The following is a 26,233-nucleotide window of genomic DNA, read 5'->3' as shown; positions in this document are numbered from 1 at the left end:
CTGTATATAAATTATGTTAAACACTAATAATGATTTGTTAAATGTAATTACAAATATATATTGTGTTTTATTTCTTGTACAGCAATGGTTGAATTTATTAACTGTAGTTTTTATTAATGTACTCTATTTAATATCGGTAAGGCGCAGAGTAGACTTTAGTCACTCTGTTCTTCACTATCGAGATCAGAGTAATTAAAGTGCTTCTAATATAAACATTTGCTAGAACGGTATTCGTAGGCTTAAATTTTGAAAAAAAAAGTAACTAAAATTTTTGGAAAAAATAAATTAATTGTACTAGGCTTTTATTGAGTAGTTAAAATTGTTCCATTTAATGTGGTGCTGACACTTCCACCTGTATAACCTGTTTTTTATAACATAATATTTTGTTCTATTCTCTGTATCCCGTATAGTAGGCAAAGGGAACCTAGTGCTAAGATAATCCCTTCCCATTAAGACAACTTCCGTTCACAACTTTTCGACCGAATTCTCAAAGCAATGCGTGTTGAGCCGTGCTTGCCTCGTTGCCAGACCGAGGAAATAGAAATAGTAAATATTTAATTTTTTCGTGTGAGAATCGATTCCACAACCTGTTGCGTTTACATCACTCGTTTACGTAGTAAATAATATTAAGCAAAAAAAACAAATATAATATTTACGTTTATTTATATTTATTTAGAAATAAGATTAGAGCTATTTAGATAGGTACATTTATACTGATAGTCCAATTATATTCGTATATTATTTTTTTAGCTTCAAGCTGTATCCCGCATATAGCAGGCTAGGCAACTTAGTGTTAGATACCGGAGTATTTGTGTGATAATTCCAAAACCACCGAATTATCGAAACATTACATGTTTTGTGGCTGAACTTTCGCCTTGTTACCAGAACGAGGAAATTTAAATATTAAGTAATTAATTCATCGAGTGAGAAATGAGAATAGAATCAATGCTTGCCTGTGCGTGCCTGTGCTTGCCTGTGCTACAGCGAAGCGCCACAACGCAACACCACGTCTTCGTATACTATAATTAATATATTTTACATAATAATTGCAACATTATTAGTTTCACTGTTATTTCTTTTATTATTAAATAAAATCATTTTAGCTTATAACTTTCTATATTAGGTGAAATCGCTTTAATAATATTTTCCACGGTGTACGGTGTATCTGAAATAAAATAAAATATTAATTGAGTACAGGTATATAGGTATCTACTTTTTGATGCCATAGTGGTGCAGCGGCACAAAGAGTGACAGTAAACGCTACGCTTGTAGGATCGATTCCTGTTCAGAGGAAATATTTTTCCCAATAAGTATATGAATATGATTCCCAGGTTCCCTCTGCCTATCCTGCCGTGTGCGGGACACAGTGTGACGCTAAAACTTGTAAATAGTACATACCTATATTCAACCATTCCTTGTCATCATGTCCATAGTGGGTCCGCGCGGCGAGTACGGCGTTGTGTAACGCATGTGTTACGCATACTGCTAGTACCAGAGCTGGTTCTCCTGTAGCTGTAAGGAATGTTTAAATATAATTATGTCTACATAAATATTATGAACCAACTTCTAAGGTTATTTTTTTTCTCGATTGATGTATCCTTCTTTCGTATGGAAATATTTGTCAATATGCAATGCCTTGAGAACTCGGCGGAAAGTGAGGAACAGAAGTGCCTTAATGGGAATGAAGTGTCTTGACGCTGGGTTTCCAGGTTCCTATCACCTGCCCTATGCCTGCTTGTCACGCATATGATGAGGTAGATGCGGGATACAGCGTGATTAAAAAAAACTATAATATAAATAAATACAAACATTCTTCTTAATTCAAATTACCTTTAGACCTCAAAACGCCATATTGATTAACAGAATTCCTCCTAAAGTTAACTCTGAAGTCTCTCGCGACATCACAAGCTCCCGGCGGCTTGTATGTCCACGTACGGTCTGTGAGTAACTTCCCACTGCTATTATAAATAAGGTGTTCAGTTGTCCAGAGACCAAGGCCCATTGTAAAAGCCCCCTCGATCTGGAATATTTTTTGTTTTATTTAACGTGTTTGCGTTTACCCCGCTACAGACTACGTTAAAACACCCATATGTATTATACAGACATAAGAGGCAATCGGGTCAGTGACTATATCGATGGTTGTGGTGTCGGTCTCCATGCGTGGGAATATATTATAATACGTGGGAATATATTTTTTAGATTACCAGCTTCGTCCGCGTGTTCAACTAAAACAAAGACTTGTTTATGACATTTTAAGTTCCCGAGGGAAATGTGACCGCAGGTGCAGAGGGTTTCATTGATAGGATTTACGTAAAATAGCCTTTCACCAGTTTCAGTTAACTTTTTTAGCTTTTAGCACTGGATTTCGTATTCAGTAGGTACTAAGAATCTACCTAAAAAAATGTTTGAACGCGCTAATTTCGGGAAGTACTACGTATTTTATGTGTTGGATAATTAATTTATCGGAGAACGCTTTAAGCAATATGATACCGTTAATCATTTCATATAACCCTCTGGATTTGTGGTCGAAGTCACCCCCCGCACTTAGAATTAGTCACAAGTTTACAAACAACTCTTAATAATTCCTATGTACTTGACCATGTCACACGTACCTGTCCAACATCCAGATCAGGATTAAGACTTCTCCCGGTATCTTCTAGTAAGTCGACCCGCTCCAGCACGTGCTCCCCGGTGAGTACGTCCAGAGTCACCTCAATGGAGCACGCGCCGTACACCGTGTAGCTAGTCAACTTATCTTTGTCTGATGTTGTGGAGCTTGTCTGGAGGTTTACCCCTAAAATATATTTAAGTCCTTAAATTTACAGAGCTGTCATACTAAATAAACAAAATATATAACAATATAACGTTAATACGCTTAAGCTTTCTTCCGTATAGTACATTGCTTAAATTTGCTATACGACACTTTATTTTTGTTCTCCACGCATCGTCCACTTTTGAGATTTTACCAAAACAAAGAAATTAATAAAAAACGAATTATGTTCCTCCAGATGGGAATCGAACTAAAACGGTGTCAGCCGCTGTATTTACAGTCAGACGTCTATTTTGTTTTTTCTTAATAATATACTAATCACAATTATTTGATCTAGTGTCAAAGTATAGTTGGCCTATTATCCCCACCGAAAAACAGCTATCAAACTGGTTTTAAAAACTTGACATTTGAGAAATGGAGGATTGAATTGAGAAAACTTACGTCAAAAATAACAAACTCACCAGCATCAAACGCCTTTCCAACAACATCCAACCAAGTAGGTTCATCCATATCTTTCTTAACTTCCTCCATTCTTTGCAGAAGCTCATTACAAGCTTTGACAGTAGCAAATGCAACACACTCGCTTGTAATACTACCAGCAGACGCCATAGAATTTGGGGACACAAAAGAATCAGCCCCTTTAACTTTCACCATATCCAATGGGATTTTCAGAGTATACGCACAAACTTGAGCTACCTTAGTATTTATACCCTGACCCATTTCTATACCACCATGGGAAATAGCTACTGTACCGTCCCCATGGTAAATTGACACTGTAACTGGGAAGTTCCCAAAGTACGACATGGGGAAACACATTACTGTTAATTCCAAAGATTTTTTCTTCCAAGCGTTGTTTCTGTTAAATTCTTTTATCTGATTCAACCTTTCATCGTAATCTGTGTCCATTTTGAATGTTTCCACCATTTCCATTAAAGTAGCGTGGTTTTTGTCCATATTTAATTTGCGAATTTCGTGTGGATCTTTTTGTGTTATGTGTGATATACGTCTGATTATGTGTTCAGCGATTGCTGTAGCTTCTGTTGTAGCTAAAATTTTGTTTTATTTAAATTTAAAGCTCGGTTCACACCTTCCACGAGGCAACACGAGGCAATGCGAGTATGAAAGTGAGGACGGCGCCACTATGTCCTCTCGTTCTCCCCTCGCCTCACCTCGCTGTCGGTCAGCTTTGTATCACAAGTCAGAGGGTACGAGGCGCAAGGCGAGGCGAGGAAATCAATGTAACTTTTATATACGTTATAATGGGCAATTAAATAAATCTAAAGAGTGTTAAACTAAAAAGGAAATAAAATTTTGCAAAGTTGAAAAGATTATGTTAACTTAAAGATTGGTAAAAATTGTAAATTACGCACATGGACATTACTATGAACTTAAATATTGATAAAAATAAAAATAGCATCAATTATAAAGATATCCTTACCAGGCGCCCTACACCAAGTATTGCTAGCCTTATCAGTGAGCACACTGTACCCAGTAACACTCCAGCGAGCAGCGTCGTAGTACAGCGATAGTGTACTGACGATGTCACCAGTAGACGTGTCACTGTACGCAATGCCACAATCGCAGTAATATGACACGTCTGCATACTGTATTTCACCTCCTTCATTTACACCTAACTGTTGACAATGAATAAAAGTTTCTCACACGTAAGTAATGTAAGGTCAGGACGAAGTAAGGAAAACATGCTTTCATAGAATATATAAAAAACTAAATATATCATTCATTATTGTCCTCATCTAAGATATATACATACAGTCCTTATATATGTATAGTTACATACTGTAACGTTACAGCTTATATTTACACGATAGAACGGAGTGTCTTAACACTAGGTTCCGGGGTTCCCTCTGCCCACCCTACATGTGCCCATTTGTGCGGGATACAGCATGAAACTAAAAAACCTTATACCCTTTGCTTACTTTTACTTTTGGCCCCTTGTAAGAGGCTAAACGTGTTATATGGCTAAACTTATCGCAACGATATGTGAATTTGAACGTTGTGTGAATTGATATGATCATATAAAAGACATAAATAAATAAAAAATAGCACAAATTTTTGTTTCTCTTAACACAGATCATTAAGTGACAATCAAGATATCTCTTCTTTGCTTTTAATGGTAATGGCGGAATTCTATAAATTAATTAGAATAAAATATAAATATATATTACCTCATATTCGACGTAACAGGCCTGTCGTTTCCCAATAGCGTTCATATTGTCAGTCAATGGCATAACCAGAGACGCGTGTCGTTGCAACTTGTGCGCTACCAGTGCGCACGCGCACGCCACCAGCGACGAGCGAGACGCTTTACCGCCATACGCACCGCCTACACGGTCCACTACTACATCGACACTGGAAATTAAATATATCTATTTTTTTCTCTTCTTTTTTTGCTCCATGATGCATCTCGCATATATCAGAATAGTCAGAAGGAACCTAATGTAAGACACTAACAAGAAGGAACATAATGTAAATAATTTATTTTCTTGAGTGAGACTCCAATTCACCATCATCGAGATTTTAGTCCGAGTCCATGCACTGTACCACTAGACAAAATAATGTGATGACGAAATATACTTTGTATATAATTTGCTTAGTTTCCATTTTCGTTACTTACCAATTTACTGGTAAATTAAGAGTCCTGGCGATGGCAACTTGCACCAGATCCATCCACTGTGTAGCAGCTCTTACTTTCACACCTCCCATACCCTCCGGGGATACGGAGCAGCTTTGCGTCTCCATAGTGAAGTGGTACTGTTCCGGGATGAAGTACGTGCCTTTGATTGTGTGGTGAATGTCAGTTCCTCTGTCAGTTGCCTTCACTGATATGTCTTGACGTATCTGAAAGTAAAAAAGACAGTGAATAAATGTTAAACAAGCAAATTATTTTATAAAAAGTACTTACAAAATTCAAAAAAGTCTGCTTTAAGTGAAACGCTGTGAAATATTAACTACAAATATCTGTCCTTCATAATGAACTCTACCTTACAATCTCTAAGAAGATTAATAATGAAACTTACTAAACAATTATACCAACATACAAGAAAAAACCAAAAAAAAAATCTGTGCCATAAAATATGTAATATAGATATAGATATATATGTAATATAGATATTTAATTAAAATAAAATAAACTCACTCTCTTCTCTTTATCAGGCGCAGCCAAGGCCTCCTTCACACTCATTACTGGTTTCGCCTTATCCCTTTTGTATGTAACTTTTACCATTTGGGCAGCTTCCAATGCAAGTTTTCGGGTTCTTGCTGCTATTAAGCCAATTGGTTGTCCATAATAAGAAATTCTTTTGCTAGCAAGAATTTCTTCTTCATCAGTCTGCCATGGAACATCTTTGGGAGTGAAATTATTAGTACCAGGTATATCTTCGGCTGTAAAGAATGCTACTACACCTGGAAGTTTCTGGAATAAGAAGAAAAAAGCCAGTTTGAAAAAGGTCACGCTCGAACTATTGATTCAATTTTGTTCTTATTTTTCTTTAATGCTTCAAAAATATTAATTACAATTATATATATTTCGTTTGATGGTTCATTAACATCATTAAAAATAAACTTTTCTAAATTGTAACATTTATTTTCTATCATAATAAATGTAAATTTTGAAAATAATGACGATAGGAAAACTGTTTTATACTAAAATAAGATTGTAGGGGTGCATGGATGCTGGCACAGTGGGATATTGTCATGTTAACCCGAATACTGTACGTAAATTTGATTATTACTCAAAGATGATGATGAAGAATTATTTTCTGACAAAAAAAATACAGCGCTTAATTCCGCTACTCAAAACGCAATGTCTTAAATCTTAATGCCGAGGCAAGGCGCGGCGTTGAGTTCTGCCACTCAACACGCAATGCCTCCAGAGTTCGGCAGAAAGTGGGGAACGGAGTGTCTTAACACTAGGTTCTCTTTGCCTACCCTGCTGTGTGCGGAATACAGCATGAAGATGATTTCATTTTTTTAATTTTTAAATCTTAATTGTATTATTGCTTTATTATTGAAATAAATATATTTATTCAAGTTACCAGAGCTTGTTCTGCGTCGAATTTATTAATAACTCCTTTACATATAGTAGACAGCACGAACGCGACGTGCACCGCGCGCGCTCCCCCCGACACGTCGCACGCGTACGTCACCTCGCCTGCGCACTGTAATGTAGTGGGATGTCATTACTACTAGATTTTACAATATCTGACCGGCGGTCAGGGTGACCGCTTCGGAAAAACGGGGTCGTAAATACTACAACAAATTGTTGTTTGTCAGCCAACAACTAAAGTATTTATTAAAAAAATCATCGACTCCTCTCTTACCTGCGCTAAAGCCTCCAGTTTAGGCACGGGCTGGTTAAGCGGCCACACGCTCTTATCAGTGTCGTAGGTTTGAGTCCCGCGCGAGACAGGGCGCAGTAACGTGTCGCCACCCGACTTGTATAGCGGGTTCACATCCGGCGCGATGGATAATATTGCCTGATGTGGAAAAAATTATATATTTAATACATAAATTAATTTCTTATGATAAATAAATTTCACAGTGACTTGATATGATTTATTTATATTTTTCTCAAAAATAATTATATCATGTTTGAGAATGAGATCTAATTAGAAGATGCTACGAGTATTTTCATTTAAATTAAAATCTATTTATTAGGGTAGGCAGATGGAACCTGGGAAGCTAGAGTTAGGAGACTAGGTTTTTAGGTAGGACCATTAAGACACTTCCGTTTAACATTTATTGTACACAAAACATATTACTAAAAAATAAATGGCTGATGGTAACCGGGCTGTGGGAACGATTCCCAAATGAATTAATTTCAATTCCTTACCATGGTAAGAAGAAAAAGCTTGTCATAAGTCTCCGCCATTCAACCACGATGTCACGAAAACTGGGCGGTTTATGGGAGACAGAATGCCCCTTTGCCTACCCCGCTATATGCGGGATACCTTAAAAATCAATATTATATGATACCTTATAAAATAGACCCAAAGCAATGGCCTGCTTACAGAAAGGCCCGGGCTCAGGCGGAGAGTCTGTCGGCTCTAAACTTTCCCGTAACATCATTAGTGCTTTTCGGAGAGTCCCATTACTAAATAACTGTAGGCCTTTCATCATCTTCTCTGCATCCCTAGCGCGGTTGAAATTAGGATTTATAGAGCCGTATACTATATTGGAAGATATGATTGTATTCTTCGGACTTATTTGGAAGTGAAAGCCGGCATTTACTATCGCATGTGCGTTTTGAGCTCGAGGCATTATCTGGAAGAAATATTCTTATAAACATTGGATCAAAATGGTCAGGACAGAGAGAAAACAAGATACAAGAAAACAGAGAGAAAAATTAGGGTAGTTATGAATTAAAACTATTCTATAATAGGTTGATACTATTCTAAATCACTATTTATATTTTTTTATTTTTAATAAAAAAAATATCAGTAGCGAACAGTTGCTCATTCATAGTCCACTTGTATCTATGTAAGTTTGTCACTCTCTTGGCTTACCTTCTGTGTGTGGAATACAGCGCGAAGCTGAAATAATATGTGTTTTATACCTTATAGCTTCTTATCAGGTGGCTGCTGGACAAAGGCGGTATTTTCACGTTCAATATTAATTTATCTTTCATATCTGTTTGCAGGAATGCCGCCATGTTCATTTCCATACTCTTTAGCTTCATGTCCACTAAAAAGTACTAACAGGTTTAATTTAAGTGTTCAATTTCATTTCATTAATAAAGTATTATTTTATTATTTTTTTAAATAGTCTAAGTAAACAAGTTAAAATATTTCTTTTATTTAAAGTAGATGTCACTATACTGGATTATAAAAAATATTTACAGGAATAACAATAAAAATATAACTGTATATACATGCAAACTAATCTAAACGCAGCTGGCCGTGGGTTCGATACCCACCGTTGCGTACAATGAGTTGCACCACTCAACACGCAATGCCTCCAGGATTCGGAAAGTGGGGAACGGCCTTAACAATAGTTCCCTCTGCCTAACCTGTTCTGCGCGGGAAGCTGATTTCGGTATGGAACCATTCATGTACGAGTCCCGCTTTTCCGGGTTTTCACTATATGTTTTTATACAAAGATATAAAAAGTAATAATTCTTAATACTTACCTAAGGTAATTGTTGCGTTAACCGTCTCGAAAATCACGTATAAATCCGATGGGAATTCAGGATGGGAGTGTTTCATTGCTAAGTTGCCACCAATAGTACCGATCTGAAACACATACCTCATAATTAAATATTTTTTTTACCTCTTTTATTTTTTTAGACATTGCTTATTGAAGTCATAAAAATAAATAATTGATGGCTGCCTACTCATGGTTGATATTCAAGAAAATCTATTATTGGAGGCATTTCGCAAAGTAATCGTTTTAACCGACTTCTGTAAGAAAAGGAGGTTATCAATTCGAGTGTATTTTTGACTGTGCATTTGTGCACGACCACGTTAAAGCGCTGTTATTATTTAAGCACCGCTAACATTAAATCATAAAAAAATATCAAATAAAAAAATATATATCGTATTTTATTTTGTTATCTGTATAATGTAAGTATAATCGTAGGTACTTTAGGAGCTTATTCCGAAATGTGTTTTTGTCTTATCAAAAGCTATTATAAAAGTAAGATAATATTATTCGAAAAATATTGTGCAAATTATGCAACATTATTGAAACATTTTTTAACTTCACACTATTTCCTGCACACAGCAGGGTAAGCAGAGGGAACCTGGAAACCTACTATTAAGATACTTCCGTTCCCCACTTTCCGCCAAATTCTGGAAGCATTACATGTTGAGTAACGGACACAGCTAAAAAATATTATTCTGTTTAGCCAATTGAATTGAAAGTACATCGTCACTTGTAACTACCGAAGTGTGAAGCAAAACAAACAAACAAACAATGAAACAACTTTCAACAGTTGTAACAGTGTTATGACAGAAAAAGCGAAGTGAAAGCGATCTAAAATGTTCTTTAGCCAAAGATTCATCATGACGTTTAATCTATATATATAAAAGGACTTGTCCTCACTGACTGAGGTAAGACGCACGCACAGCCGTAACCGCTAATGGTAGAAACGTTAAATTTGGACAAAAGTTTACTTTCGTATTCTGGACATCCACTAAGAAGGGATTTTGAAAAATTTTAACCCTAAAGGGGTGAAATAGGGGTTCAAAGTTTGTATGGAAAAAAAATTAAATCGGCACCGATTTTTATAAAATTTTAAATTTAGATTTTTAAAAGTATTTAATTGAACACGTGTTCAATTAAATACTTTTAAGTCGTTTTCTAGAATTCTCCCGCTAAGGGTGCAAATAAGGGGTTGAAAGTTTGTATAGGTTTTTTTTAAATCGCGACCGATTTTTATAAAATTTGATATTTAGACTCTTAAAAATATTTAATTGAACATATATTTCACGGTTTTCTAGAATTCACCCCCTAAGGGTGCAAATAAGGGGTTGAAAGTTTGTATGGAAAAATATTTAAATCGCCACCAATTTTTATAAAATTTGAAATTTAGACTCTTAAAAATATTTCATTGAACATGTTTCATGGGTTATTAGTTCACCCCTAAATACGCAAGAGAAGCTGCGCGCGTCCGCTAGTATAAAATATTTTAGAAAACGTACAAAAATTTTAAAATCGCATGACTGGGACTCGTGCTTCTTGGATACCAGATATGCGCGCCTACCGTCTGCTATGGGTAGTGGGATTTTGAAAAATTATTGCTCAGTTCTCCTCTCTCTGCTCGAATCAGAAATAAAAACAAATTATTGATCTGAATGGGGATTCATAATCATCGTGTTTACAAAACACGATGATTATGAACTGCATAACGAAACAATATTCCACTGCGACAATTTTGATACCTTTTTTTCGTAGTACAAAAAAGCTAATAAGTAAATAAATATAGACTGATCTAAAAGTCTATAGGTAACACAGCAGAAAATCACAATTTTATGACATTGAATCAGTCGTAATTGAAATTTCAATATAGATCGAAACTTCGACTCAAACGAGACAACATTTCAATACAAAAAAAATCTTACATTTTTAACAGGAACATTAGCAACTAACTCCAAATGCTTATGAAAATCTTTCAAATAAGCAAAATCTTCGTTTTTCATCTGTTTTTCAAATATCGTCATGGTCTGCTGCAGGGAGAGCCCGGCACCGAGTACAAGATTCTCATCCACGAACTGGTCTTGTAGAGAACTTATGGATGATATATCGATGTATACTAGAGGCTCGTTTTCTATTTGATATACACCTGGAACATAAATTCACGTTTAAAATAGCTTCCCGCTATATCCCGTATATAATAAGGTAAGTCAAGGGAACCTAGTATTAAAACATTCCCTTCTTCACGCGTAGCATAATTTTAGAGAGATGGTATTTTAAGTGGAGGAACTCAACGCAGCTCTTTATCTTGTTACCAGAACGATGAAATGAAAATAACTTATACCGAGTGGGTGACCCATAACCTGTCGCGTTGACAGCCGCACCACTGTGCCCCTGCGCCACTTTTGACTTGCCTGAGAACTGGTGTTGAGTTCTTTTTATTTAGAAATGTTTCTTTTTGAAATCTAATAAAAAACGGAGAACTGAGTGCCTTAACACTAGGCCCTCTCTGTCCATCCTACTAGGCATATGGGGTAAAAAATTAATGTGATAGTCGTAATGGCCGGTTATAGTTACGATTAATATGTGATATTCCTTATTTTTTTTAGCTTCACGTTAAATTCTGGAGGCATTACATATTGAATGGCGGAACTCAACGCCGCGCTTTGCCTTGACGCAAGAGTGAAGAAAATGAAAATATTTAATATTTAATTTCCGCAATGTGCAGATAATATTCCGTAACATGTAGTTATCACTGATAAGCGCGACGTGTAAAGGGTCAACCTCCATCATGATCCATTATAATGAATATGGCGCAGTGGGGCACGCGTTCACGTGATACGTCCGATACTCATCGGAGGGGATTTATTACATTTATATTTCTAATCAACTTAAAGTTTACCTTTTCCCGTATTCCCCGCTACTAGTCGGAAGCTGTCTGTACCCTCTTTCTTGAGAATCTAAATATGTTAATTATTATAGTTTTATTATTAACTAAGTATTGATAGTACAATTATATAGTCCTATGAAAAAGGAAGTCATAACTGTTTATGGGTAATTCGCACCAGCGTGACAGGTTGCGGCTTCGATTTCCATTCGAGGAAATGATATATTTAGATAATATTTCAATTTTCTCGCTCGCTTCAGAACTCGGAGCTAAAACTAACGGAAATAACCGAACAACTTAATGACGGTGTGTTAATACTAGGTTCCCAGGTTCTCTCTGCCTACCCTGCTATATGCGGGATACACGTGAAGAAAAAAAATAGGATATATCAAGAAATAATTCACATTTATACCTTCAAAACAAGAACTTTACAGCTCACTAAGTAATTAAATTTGATGCAACCCTTACATTAAAAACATCGTTAACCGAATAGGCTTTGTACCAGCGACTATTGTCCATGTTCACACCGAATAGGGATTCCTTATCATTTTCTATGAAACACCATTCATCCTCATCTTTTTGTTTTGTGCACTTTTTAACGCATTTAATTTCGTGCAAGTCTTCCAAATCCTGTAAATATTTTGCGGGATAAATATTTATGTATAATATCTACAAACAAAAAATAATACCTCGAATTTTTGTAAATTTTATTCTTAAAAAGAGCAACACTTGACCTTCCTTAGAACTCTTTTTAACAATACTGTGTTTCTCCGTTCTCCACGCACAGGACATTGCGTTGGAATTTTTCAGAGATTGCGTCTTGAGAGGCGAGCTACAAGAGCGACGAAATAAAAAAAAAAATTCTTCCAAGATTGAATCGAATAAGCAATCATCGCATTTGCCGTGGCACGCTGTGCCGCGGCTCCAAGATTGCATATTTGTTTATAAACTGCTATAATAGAATACCTTTATATTATCCAAATCTGTAGCGAAACTCTTAAAGGCATCTAGAATAGGTCTGTACCCAGTGCACCTGCAGATGTTGCCAGCGAACGATCGTTCTATTTGCATCATTGTTAGTTTCTTCTTGGAACTTTTGTATAAACTGTTCGAAAAAATATTGTTACTAAGAATATTGTTGCCATGTGGCCAGTGGCTATGATACAGAGAACAAAACTTGTCATAGATTTCCGTCGCTTAATACGCAATGCCTTCAGAATTCAGAAGAAAATGGGGGACGGAAGTGTCTTACTGGAAACGCAATGTCTAAAACTAGGTTCCCAGGTTTTACACTGCCTACAGCATTAAACTAAAGAATATTTTTATTTGTTTTATTCTATTAATAGACTCAAGGAGGATAAGATTACAGAACATAGATACTACTTCTGATATCATCATCTCCTAATTCGAAATCACTTCATAAATAATATAACAAGTAAAAATATAATTTATAAAAAAATGGACTACTACTGCGTTCCTTTAACTTAACTTTACGCCCAATTTTCGAGATAATGAGTGGCTAATAACGAAACTCAACGCCGTGCGTGGTCCTGATCCTTCGCGCTTACAGACAGACGCAGTAGGTACCGTTGCACCGCGACGACTGATGTCAAATATAACCAAAAATTAAATACAAATTGAGCCCAAACCAACCTGTGCATATTCATGACCCACCCAGGGGTGCAATACCCGCACTGGGTTCCGTTGAACGAGGCCAGGCGCGTCTGCAGCTCGCTGTAACCATCGCGGCGGCTGCCCACCCCCTCTATAGTGGTTATGTCCCACTCGTGGCATGACAGGATGTGCACTAGACACTGATAAAATGTTTGCTTTTTGTATTTTTGATAGCTTACTCTGTATCTTGCATTTATCAGAGTAGGCAATAGTTTTAAAACATTCCGTTTCCTATTTTCCGCTCAATTCACGGGTCATTGCCTCTTAAGTGGTTTTTAAGAGCGAGGAAATGAATATAATGATTTTCTTACTGGTGGGAATCGAACCCACAATGCTGTCCCACTCTCGCTGCGCCACTGCGGCACTTTGGTTTTTTAAATAATATTTGTTGGTTTTATTGTAAAAGAGGCTGTAAAGAAGTCACTTAAAATCTTAAAATTATTGTAGCTAGATTGTATTTAAATTATATGGCAGGATAAAACAAAATGCTAATAAACTAAAAATCATTTCCTGAAAAAACACAAAAATATCGAGAAGAATGTTATACATATAAAGATTATATCAAATTGTGGTTGTATGATAACACTTACAGAATTAACAGCCATAGTCTGTCTCTCCTTGGTTCCCGGATGAGTTTTGGTAACAGAGACGATGCAGGCCCCGCAGCCTCCCTCGTGGCACATCGCCTTCGTGCCGAACAGGCCTAAGTGATTCCGGATGTAGTCATTGAGAGATGTCGATGGCGATACTTCCGCTCCAGCTGGGAAAAGGTTAAGATAAGCAATAGGGCCAGGTTTTTTTTGGGTTATTTGTAGGTATCAAAGCAAAGAAATGAAAATAACTCATTCCTCTGAGTGGGAAATTGTATCCACAACCATCATGTTTTCAGTGAGACAGTATTAATAAACATTTGGAGAGATTTATCTATATGTATTTTAGCTAAACTTACACCCTTTCCGTTTTTACTCACGCTGTATCTCGTTCATAGGTCAAGAGGCCCTGAGAACCTAGTGTTAAGATAATCCGTTCTCGTTATGTTCCCGTTCGTCCCCTTTCCGCCAAGTTCTAGAAGCATTGCGTGTTGTGAGGCGGACCTCAACGCCTCGCTTTGCTTCATAATCGGAGCAAGGAAATGAAAATATTAAATATTTCCGCTCCTCGAGTGGGAATCAAACTCACAACCTGTCACCTGCGTTTACACGCACGTGTACATTTTATTTAACACTTACATAGAACGACAGGCTCCCCGTTGACAGTAAACGTTACTTTGTTCATCGCTGCACTTGGAGACTGAAAAACAAAATATACATGAAATCCTCAAACTGTGGACTCTCAACAATTATATTAAGTACCAGTGAATAATAATCTAGTGTTGTAACGTGCCATTCCCCACTTTCCGCCCAATTTTGAACACGTGCTACGTGGAGAAACTCAACGCCGTGCAATGTCTTTTTACTGGAGCAAGGAAATTAAAATAATCTCACAATGAGGACGAACTCACAACCGTCACGCTTACAGTAAGACTCCGTACGGCGGCATCAAGAAGGCCTAGCTTTACATGCAGATGCAACTATGTATTTTAAAATAGTTTAGTAGGTATTCTATTCAAGGCCACCGCCTAACCACGCCGAGAGTAATTTACCTCTCATCATACAAATCAATATTATTCAATATTCATAAATATAATATTTTAAGCAATTATTAACACGAGAAGTTAAAAATTAGAATACTACATAATATGTATAAGAAAATGAATGTCAGAGGCCGTCGGAGTGACGCAACGGTTTTGGGTTTGATTCCGTTCCCCGCTCCGTTAACAAGAGAAAGAGGGGCGTTAAGTTTCGTTGCTCAAAACGGAATATCTCGAAAACTTGGCGGTGCGCGACGAACAGAATGTCTTCATAATTTACTCCTTGTGTAAAATATATGTTAAGATCAACACCCTCTCGTATAGTAAGTAATACTAGTGTTCTATATGATGTCCACTACTACTGGAGTTTCCGGCCATTTGATCATCAATTTACTAACTTCTACTTATATTTATATATTTAAAATGTATTTATAACACCGACAAAGTATTGAACCTGTAGCCCTTCTTATAATTATACTAATGAAATGGTTAGATAGAGCTAGAATTTGGTACAATTTTTTGAGGAAAATTATTCGGATACCAAAACGACCGGTGGTGGTGGTGGTTATTACCAGAGCAAAAAAATCAAAATAATTAACTATCGCGAATGGGCATCCAAACCAAAAGCGTCACATTTTCCTTCAGATGCTGTCCCTCTGCGCCACGACGGCATCAAAAATCCTTATAAACGTTTGTTATATCTCCATTCTCCGCGCAATCAACCAAAACAGAATAAAAACAAACATAAGTGTTTTATACGTATCAATAATTTGCAAGAAGTAGCAGCTGTGCCTAGTACGTTGACCGCGTTTCCTTCTCGTCAGTCGACCACCGAGCGTGAGGAGGTTGGAGGATGTTTACAATTGACTGTAATGTATATATCTTACAAGGGATTCAAATTAAATACTATTATTGAAATATGATTTTATGTATACGTATGTGTTCTAAGTAGCGACCTGCCCAGGTATTGCGTGAGCTGATAATGTACATATGTACATATATATACATATATATGTATCGAGGTAGGTAGAGGTAACCCGCGAGCCCGGTGCTAAACACTGTTCCGAATACATCGTATTGCGTATTGAATGTCGCAACTCAACCCTGCACTTTAATGGGAAATGAAGGTTAAGAAATTGCTCTGCTTAGTAGTAGAACTGTGTGTTCCAAATCATTTATTCAATCTATTTTGGCAAACTATTTGATATTGTATATATTAACTTATTATATTTTTGTATATTTGTACCGAGAGAAAATTATATTTTTAAATTCATGCTTTAAAATTCTCTGAAACAAAGATGAAAGGTATGTTGTATATGTATGTAACATATACAACATACATTATTTATTAGTAGCTAGAGGCCTAATATTTTTTTTCTATTGTTGTGTAATTGTACTTGAAACAGACGACTTTAAAAGATAAACCACCATTACACAACTTGTGTATGTACAAAATTTTAATTAATAGTAGGTAGGTACTTATTGTCCGTACTTGAAATACTTATTGAGTAAGATTTCTTAATTGTTGAGACTTATTTTTTATTTCACGCTGTAACAGGGTAGACAGAGGGAAACTAGTGTTAAGACACTCCGTTCCCCAGGCCCCGCAATAAATTCCCTAACTTCGCTTTAAATTAGGTATAGATTTTTTTTCTATTTATCGATAAAATATATATTTTTATTCGACTTCCGTAAGGAGAAGGTCATCAATTCGATTCTATTTTTTTTTGTCTGTTATCTCAGAATTTTTAACTGGACCGATTTGGATTATTTTTTTTTATTTGATAGCTGAAGGTGAAAGATGAACGATAAACACTATCGTGTGGTCCAATCTCAATTCGATTTTAATATCATCCATTTCTGACAATACTATGCATGAGTATGTGCGCGACCAATGGACGAATAACTCGATATCTGAACTGAACTGAATTCGATAATTCTTTTTTTATTGGAAAGCATACTCTTCAATCTCTACATGCAGGAAGCAGCATCAAGCTAAAAAAATATTGTGCAAGGTGTGCCCACAAAGCAGAAAATTCAAAGTGACTTGTAATATATGTTTCCTTTATTTTTCCAGCAATTTACTCGTACTCGTATGTAATTATACTGTCATAATTATAACTATCTTAAAATTAATATACACTTCATGAACACCGTCTTTGAAAATACCTACGAGTATATGTAAGTCATTTTACTTATTTTGAGGCAGTCATACCACAGCGTGTGAGTGGGTTCGATTAAATGCGACTCGAGAGAAGGACTCGCTATAGTAACAGTAAAAGGCAAAGCGCTGCATTAATCTAAGTCTGTCTAATAATATAATTTACTTTACTTGTAGGTATGTTCGTTATTAGAGGCGTGTCTGGCTGTGGGATATGCGACTGTTGGGGTTCAATTCTGCCGTCATAAGGAAAAGAGGCACAACTAACATTTTCTACAAAATTGAGTTAAATATATATTCGGCATCAGGAAAACATGATTTATCTGCCTAATTTTTTGAGTATTTTTAGTAATAATATAAACAGAGATATTATAAGCCTGTAGGGCACAACTGCACCATATTGCAAGTTATAGTGTAGCAAAAGGGCACATTGTGAGATATTACTTTTACTCACTTCTATATTTTTAAAATATTTTATTGAAAAAGCGTAATTGGCGTGTATGTTAAATATTAAAGGCTTATTAGTGGCAATTGCACCTATTTTTATACTTACAACTTAGCATTATTGGTGTAGAAGAAAAGACACAATTGTCAGTCTTCACTACTAAAAAAGTGAACAAAAATGAAGTGAAGGGGGAGAGGTATGCCACGCATGGCTGCATAAGTATGACCCAGTCCCTGTATATGTTTGTCACCAATAGGCACAAAACTTTGATTGAAAACAATAAGCCGCGGGCAAAACATTACAGTTTTAAATAGCTCCATTCGGGGTAGCATTAAAAATTTTTCAAAGCAAACATTAAAGTGTCAGTGTTCCCTGTACATTGACACTTTAATATTTGCTGCAGATTTAGAAAAAGTTACGCCAGAATGAAAGAAATGAAGAGAGGACGGAATGCAATGTCAGTGTGAATGGTAAGATATTAGAACAAGTGAACGAGGTGGTATACTTAGGGAGTATGTTCAGTAGAGATGGAAGATACGAGATGGATGTGGAAAGGCGTATAGCCGCCGGTAACAGGGTTAATGGAGCCTTAGCTGCATTGATAAGACGGCGAAACTTCAGCACAGCTGCGCGTTTTGCCGAACACAATGCAGTGTTGGTTCCGACGTTGTTATATGGCAGCGAAACGTGTGTATTACAGAAGAAGAATGAAAGAAAGATGAATGCCATGAAGATGCAATCTCTTCGTTAGGATATGCGATGCGATACACAGATTGGCAGGTGCTAGCGAGGATGTCACAGTGAGAATGAAGAAAAACGTGCTCAACTGGTTTGGGCACGTCGAACGAATGAGTGATGAAAGAATGACAAAAACTATCTATGATGGAAAAGTGAGCGGTAAGAGAGGTAGGGGGAGACCTCGGTTGACCTTCGAAAACACAGTATCAAAGATACTGGAGGAAGGTTACGTAAAAAGCATGATCATGGGATCCCCCGGGGGGCATGTATGAAGACAGTTGATGACAGTTGACGAGGCGAAAGAGGTATGTAGAGACCGTAGCGTTTGTATGTATGTAATATTATTTTCGTTTGTGGCTGGTGGCTACTGGTCTGACAGACCCGACGTCCATATGTATGTTATGAAAAAATCACGTCCATAGTTAAAGGTTAAGCTGAAAAAAAATAAACGAATTATTTATTATACATGGTCTTATACTTACTATATAAATGCAAGTATTTACATTTGCACATTTTCGACAAACCAATGTTATTGTCGTTTTTTTTGAACAAAACCAAAAAATACTTTAAACTTCATTTTCTCGATATTTACAAAATGTTATTTGTGCCCTTTTTCGTAATGACGGCAGAAAACTTAAGGTGAATTATTATCACTACTCTGTTTTAGTAACAATACAAATCATAGATTCCTTGTGCCTACGCTGCTATTCAGGAAAAATATGTTTCGTGGTCGTAGACAATTCAATGACTGGATATAATTGAGCAACGGAGTTAAACACCGCAAGAATCTCTTAAATACCCATCCATAATTTACTTATATTGTCAATAATAACTTTATTTAGGGTATTTGAAATTTTGAATAAATTAAAGACTAATTACTCTATTTATATGCAATCGTTACAGTAACAATTAATATTTATTTTATTCAAACACATCTTTCAATATGTAACAACATGATAACATTGTTAGGTGACCTACTTAAGCGAATGAAAATAAACGTTGTAATATTTCGTAAATATTTTTTATTCTGAATCTTAATCCTAAATCGGAAAAAATCTAATTTTAATAATCAAGTCACTTGGAATTTTCCTTAAAATTAATCGGTTTTTAACATTCTCACTTTATTTAGTTACCAGAGCGAGGAAATAAAACTATTATATATTTAATTTCCTCGACTGGGAATCAAACCGCAGCTTATGCCCCTGCGACGGCTGCCTTGCTTTGTGGCCAGAGCTGTCATTCATTTAGGCCCATATTTATAAGCAGCCCTCAAGTCTGATATCGATCTTGAGATGCTGCTTTCGTTTATAGATTTACAATTCGTGAATAAAATGGGAACTTAAGATCGATCTCAGAATTTAGGGCGACTTATAAATAAGGGCTTTAGACCAAATACTTGAACTTAACATTGAACTTAAGCTTTACTAGCCGACAGGTCTCATTATCCAAAACAAAATGTATTAAAGTCGTAGAAAACAGTATCAAGGTCCCTCTCGTGGCTGTACACAAGGTCTACATACCTGCTATGAACCAGATTTATCGAGGCCAGGAAGTAACGCATAGTACTTAGAATAGAATTACATTAGACATAGGAAATATTTTTAACCAGATCTCTTATATTTTTTTGTCTTTAATGCATTTGGAACTTATAACCATTGTTTAGCTATAGGTTAAGTAGTAAAAGCTGTATAGTATTTTTAAATATATTTTTAGATGTATTTTTATATTAATTTTAATTAAATTTTTTTTTTTTCCTTTTTAAAAAAATAATGTAAGTATATGAAGCCACATAGTATGTTTATTAATTATGTCATATATTATTTTATACCTCTTAAATGTAATCTTAAAAAGTAATAAAAAGATAAAAGATATCTTCGTAATAAATCTGATATTACTATACAAACAAGGTATTCCTTTGTCTTTTTGTTAATTTAAAACATTTAGTCATCTTATGCAAAATCTTGATGATGAAATCATTTTCTACGTCGCGTTGGGTCAGTTCAGTAATCCTTCACTTAATATAATTTTACTCGACAGCAGGGAACGCAGAGAGAGACACTTAGCTCTCTGCTTTCCGCCAAAATATGATACATCGATTGTATGAAGATCTATTGAAATATGGTATAGTTTGCTTAAACATTACTAAGATTTAAGCAAAATATGTTTTCTTATATACCATTGTTTTTGTTAATATATTGTAATTTTGTTGGTAGAGCTGTTTTGTAGATGTGATTTTCAAGGATTTTTAAGTACCTATAAAAGACATGCTTATAATAGCGAATTAGCAACCCAAAAGTGGCTTCGTCAGCTTAAACCTAGTGTTAATATTATATCCAAGTTAAACAAAATCTTTATATAGATCTGTAACTTCTTCGTTGTTCTGAAGCTATATTACTGTAAAGTTTCAACAAAATTCGTACAGCAGTTTTTGCATGAAAATTAAACAAAAATCTCCAAAAATTGTTACATTTATAATATAAGTAGGATAGGTATTATATATTGCGCAATATTTTGCTTATATTTTTTTTTTTATTATATATTTTTATGAATTTAATACTTAAGAGGCGGAGGCTGCGGTATTAGACTGTAAACTAATATAATAATACAAGTTTATACCAAGGCCGATAACAATATTCATATGTTTAGCTTAAAGTGTTATTTAGTCTACGTTTTCTTGATTTTTCAATTTATGTCACAACAACTAAAGTTGTCCTTAGAGTACCTTATTTGAATATGCTAATATAAAAACGCACGCGCCGATGTCATATTGCCTTGTCATTTATGAATATTTAAAAGCAATTTAAAAATTCTTAGTCTATATCACAAATAAAAATCAAATTTATATCTGTAAGTATACTCGGCTTTGGAATAATGTTATGCGAAGAAAAGATTTGTAATATTAGGTTTTATTCAACGGTCATGATGCTCGAAAACTGTAGATCTGAGTGCGTTTTTATTACTTTTTGTTTATTCTACAAAATGTGATAAATAACAAAAGAACATAATATGATATAAAAAACATAAAAAAAGAAAAAGGGATGTCTCATTTGCAAATTCTCTCTGCATACTCCGCCACTACACAAACGATGTGTGTAGTTAAAAAAATAGCAAAAAAGTAGGCAAGTGCGAGTTGGAATCGCCCACCAAGGATTTCGTATCCATTTTAGTATTTTAGGTTAACAAACAAACAATTCATTGTGTATAAAATGAACAACAAAAATATGAGTTTGTAATGAGTTTCCTTTATGAAATATCTATATATTTTTTTTATTCCAGTGTATTTTTTCCTTTTTCATATACTAAGTTTTCACTTTGCACCAAATTTCACAATTTATAGGCTTACGGGGTAGGAATATGCCAATAACCGTAGACTTAGATCAGTTCAGCGTGATACCTCCACGCGATGTTGAGTTAAATGGTCTTGACAGACGGACAGGCGGTTTGATATACGGAATCCTAATATGTGACAGGTAGTTATAAATAAACAAAGCTAGCTTCGCCCGCTCGCTCGTGGTTATCGACCTCATTCGCCTTGACATTCATATTAAACTTGTACGGAATAACTTATTAACCGCGTATGCGAAATAAATGGCTACGCATTTACTAACATTTCAAAGTACCCGATACCCACTTCCGACTAATTTTTGAGACGCAGCGTGTTAAGTGGCAGAAGTTAACGCCGCGGTTTCTTTTGTTACGAGAAATTCCTCCAAGTGGGAATTGAACCCACAACTGTCGCGGTTATGCCGCTGCGACTACGGCCTATACTTAAAACGAATTTGTAAATATTAAATCATATCATGTTATTCAATAAGCCACAAGTTCAAAATAAGTATCATATTTTGAACGCGCGCTAGCGTATCTACCGTAACTAATAAATATATTAACATAATAAGAAAAAATATTTAAAATGTCTAGAGATATATCAATATTCGAGGTTACACAGCCAGATTGAACAAATATGTGGCAATAAGGTATTTTACTATATTTTTAGGTACATATGTTCCGAACAGAATTTTCCACCTGCAATTTGTCTTTAGAGCGAATTATGAAAAAATGTAATAATGTTAAGTAAACATTGCGCATTTAATGAGATTCCGACGGTCATTAAAACGACAGTTAAAAGTTTGTACGTATTAATACAAGTTTAATTCATATGATTTCTCCTGATTTCTCAGTTATTTTTTTTCAGTTTTGCGATTTTTTTCCACACAGCAGAGAAGATAGGAGTCGTAGTGTCAAGATTCTCTGTTCCCCCTTGTCCATCGAATTCGGGACCTTACATGTGGAATTAAGCGAATTCAACTCTACTTTGAGTTTTGACTTTATCTTTTTACTACACATAGCAGGGTAGGCAGAGGGAACCCAATATTCACATATTCTCCTCACAGTATATAGGTAAACTAGCGACCCGCTCGCGGTTACACCCGCGTGAACTATGTTATTATTAATTTCTGTCTCCATGACTACGTCCTAGAGACGTCTATGCAAAATTTGAGACTCCTAGCATTTGTAGTAACGAAGTTTCATACAAACTTTCGACCCCAAAAACAACCCCTTAGAAGTCGAATATTGCAAATTCCCGTCTTAGCGAGCACCTACGTCCTATAAGTAACTCCTATGCAAAATTTGACATTCCTAGCACTTGTAGTTTCTGAGATTTCGTGATGAGTGAGTGACCTTTCGATTTTATATATATAGATATGCCCTATTGCATATTAATAGCTATTTTGAATGGCGGAGCTAAACTCTGTCTTGATATTAAAGAAGAGAAATGAGATTTACTTATTCCTCTGTGTCAGGATTGAGCCCACAAATATCGAGTTTACATTACGAAACTCTGCCACTCTACCACTGCAGTTTTAATAAATTTACAGATAATAATTGTTATATAATACCTATATTAAGAAAAAAATATATTTAGAAGATTTTTCCGTTATTTATCCTCTATGTAATGTTTCTAAGAAATATAATTTATCGAACAGTAAATAACTACATATTTCATTATTATGTTCATATATAATTTTTATTTGGAATCTAAAATTATATTTCCTAGTCTAGAAATATTTAACATTTAATCAACTAGAAATGACACTTGTTACAAACAAGTCTAGCACTTGAGCTATTATTATATTTATTTGTATAGAACCTGCAAACTCATGTCCATTATACAAATAAGCTGGCATAATTGTATCGTTGGTGTCATTTACTTGAACTGATTTACATTGAATGGAAAATACCGTAGAAATTCGTAGGAATTTCGAGAAATCCTCTGCTAATGCTTTCCTACTTCCTAATCCATGTTAAATTTCAGGTTTCTCAGTCTGGTAGCTTAACTTTTCTCGTTTCCTTATGTGCGTTATCTGTCAGTCACGCAGTAACGGAAACGGTCCTTGTATTATCATCCTTTTGTAATTGTAGAGAAGTTTTCTCGAAATATCAACGGGAACGATAAAAACGAGATCTTACGTGTTGTTATTCATGAATATGAAATTGCGGGTAGTAACTAATATAATTATAGATAAACAATAAAAATAACGCTATAACTGTAATTATATATTTACATTCTTAAATAAAAGAAAAATCGTCTTAATTTAATAATAATTTTAATAGATGACTATATATTCCATAGTTTTTAAACGCCGCGCCTTGTCTTCTTACCAGAGCGAAAAAAAAAAAATTATAAAATACTTAATTTTTTTTCTCCGTATAACAAACAGTCGGACCCACAACCGACGCGTTTACAATCAGTCATTTTATACTTATTTTATTCCTAAAAAAGCGTAGAAAATAAAAGAATAGTAATAATAAAAATATAGAAAGTAAAAGTATACCATATTAATAATAATATTTAGGTAAGATTTTGATTGTAATTTTCAGGAATTCAATTATACTGTATGTTGAAGTACTGTGGAAAATTAATCTTGAAAGCAATAAAGATATTTGCTTTTTCTAATTAAAAATGTAAAAGTTAAAAAAGAAACAATACATACATTCTTAGTAATTAATTGTAAATTATAGATATCTAAAACAAGAAAATTTTGATTTTGTACAAAAAAGTAGGTTTAGACCGAAAAAAAACAAATAGGTATATTATTTAAATATTTAATTTTAAATTCTTTCTGTAAGTAATAATCGAAGCTAGAATCATTACATATAGTAAAATAAATAAATAGCTTCCAGATATATCGCAAATAGCAGAGCAGGTAGAGGGAACCTAGTGTGAAGGCTCCGTTTCCCACTTTTCGCAAAATTTTCGAGACATTGCGTGTTGAGTGGCGAAACTCAACGCCGCGGTTAGGCTTTGATCAGTAAAACATTTCTTAAATCTATTACAATACCTTCTTTATAATTATAAGGTATATATGATATATACAAAAAAATACTAACCGTTCTATTTTTCCGTAATGGATCACTCCACTAAAAACACATATTTTCCAATAAAAATTCACTTTTTAATAATTAATTCTAAATAATTACTCTAAAATATATGATATCTTAGTATATTTTCGTTTAGTGCCAATAAAGACACCTCCCGGTGCGGGTGTTCGCTCTATACTGATATATTGGCAAGTCGAGTATGATTCGTGGGTGCGTTTTGATCATTCTAAATCTTATCTTGACATGTATTATGTAGATACATTATGGTGCAATAGTAAGAAAATACATTATACGTGATGATTGTGGGTTCAATGTAAATTGTGAGTTGTAGAAATGTGTGAAATATAATGAGAAGATTGTTTACTTTATTTATCTTATCAAGTTTTTTAATTTTACGCTCTAAGTACATTTGTTTTAAGTTATTATTTACTTTTTGTTTTTTACCATTCGTACCTTGTGTACGATAGACAAAAATTGAGGCCGTCATGGCGCAGCATCTGACTGTAGACGTCATGAGTTCCAATCCTTAGCAGCCAGTACGGCTCCCGTGCTAGCGGGCCAGATATTTTACAAAACTTAAATGAGAGAATGGTAAAAGGTAAGATGATAGTATGTATAACATGTAATGTAGATATTGAAAAACAAATAACAGCCAAAATAATTTATTTATCCACAAAAATGAGATTTACACTTAGAAAGAAAACTTGTTCTAAAACAGATTATATTGTGACAGTGGTAATTAACACTCAGCAAGCTAAACATCATTTACTAGTGGTGGCTCGTCGCTTTTGTCCCGTAGGACTCAAGGATTCCTTTCTTAGTGCTCTCCTACACTCCCTAAAGTATCTTATACCAAATCTGAACTTTCTATGTCCAGTAGTTGGTACGTCGTCTATCAGTCAGTCGACTACCAGAGTTTTATATATGTATGTACCTAGGATATACATAGATTGCACATTTTTATATTCACGCATAAAGAACCTACTGGCGATTGACTGAAAATGGAAAGGTTGTGATTGTGATCCAGATTTGGTAGAACTATACCTGATAAATATTCATTTCTCCGCTCTGGTAAATAAAGCGCGACGTAGACTTACTCTACTCAACAGGAATTACCACAAATTCGGCACTAGCTTGTCTCTGGTTACACTAGAATGGAAGATAAATGCGTGGCGCATGCATGATCATTCAATTCTTTAATTTCCATTAATTTTGACAACTTGGATTTTGTCTAAATAGGAATATGTATTTCAAAATGATCCCCGAGTAAATTTTGAACATGCACTCATTGCTTAAAGTCAGACAAACATATTTCAACTGGGCCACGATAGATATAATATATATTTTTAATGTTTAGCTATCTATTTAACAAGTGATGGTCGCTTAGACGAATA

General features: G+C 35.0%; 1 protein-coding gene across 1 annotated transcript; it reads right to left on the bottom strand.

The window, feature by feature from the left end:
* Positions 1-651: 651 nt before the first annotated feature.
* LOC146531104 (uncharacterized) lies at positions 652-24,946 on the bottom strand. The gene is made up of 22 exons (XM_085199187.1): positions 24,849-24,946; positions 14,714-14,774; positions 14,075-14,244; positions 13,464-13,624; positions 12,777-12,915; positions 12,279-12,440; positions 11,826-11,883; positions 10,852-11,072; positions 8,919-9,021; positions 8,346-8,473; positions 7,766-8,053; positions 7,111-7,266; positions 6,826-6,948; positions 5,928-6,203; positions 5,406-5,629; positions 4,957-5,140; positions 4,209-4,404; positions 3,232-3,816; positions 2,613-2,794; positions 1,831-2,020; positions 1,399-1,512; positions 652-1,165 (listed from the first exon to the last, which is right to left on the bottom strand). The coding sequence occupies exons 2-22, from the start codon at positions 14,757-14,759 to the stop codon at positions 1,095-1,097; spliced, it is 3,777 nt and encodes a 1,258-aa protein (XP_085055313.1). The 5' UTR covers positions 14,760-14,774; positions 24,849-24,946; the 3' UTR covers positions 652-1,094.
* Between the last annotated feature and the right edge of the window lie 1,287 nt (positions 24,947-26,233).

The sequence above is a fragment of the Heliconius melpomene genome, chromosome 16 (assembly GCF_056956725.1).
Source record: "Heliconius melpomene rosina isolate 202511_hmr_F chromosome 16, ASM5695672v1, whole genome shotgun sequence".
Lineage (NCBI taxonomy): Eukaryota > Metazoa > Arthropoda > Insecta > Lepidoptera > Nymphalidae > Heliconius > Heliconius melpomene.
Note: the sequence above shows the minus strand (reverse complement) of the source record. Positions and strands in the feature narration are given on the sequence as shown.

Excerpts from the sequence above, each read along its gene's own strand:
- LOC146531104 (XM_085199187.1), bottom strand. The coding sequence starts at position 14,759 with ATGAACAAAGTAACGTTTACTGTCAACGGGGAGCCTGTCGTTCTAT. Across the intron at positions 8,474-8,918 it reads TAACGCAACAATTACCTTAG|TGGACATGAAGCTAAAGAGT; the intron begins GTAAGTATTAAG and ends AGTACTTTTTAG. Across the intron at positions 3,817-4,208 it reads TACTTGGTGTAGGGCGCCTG|CTACAACAGAAGCTACAGCA; the intron begins GTAAGGATATCT and ends ACAAAATTTTAG.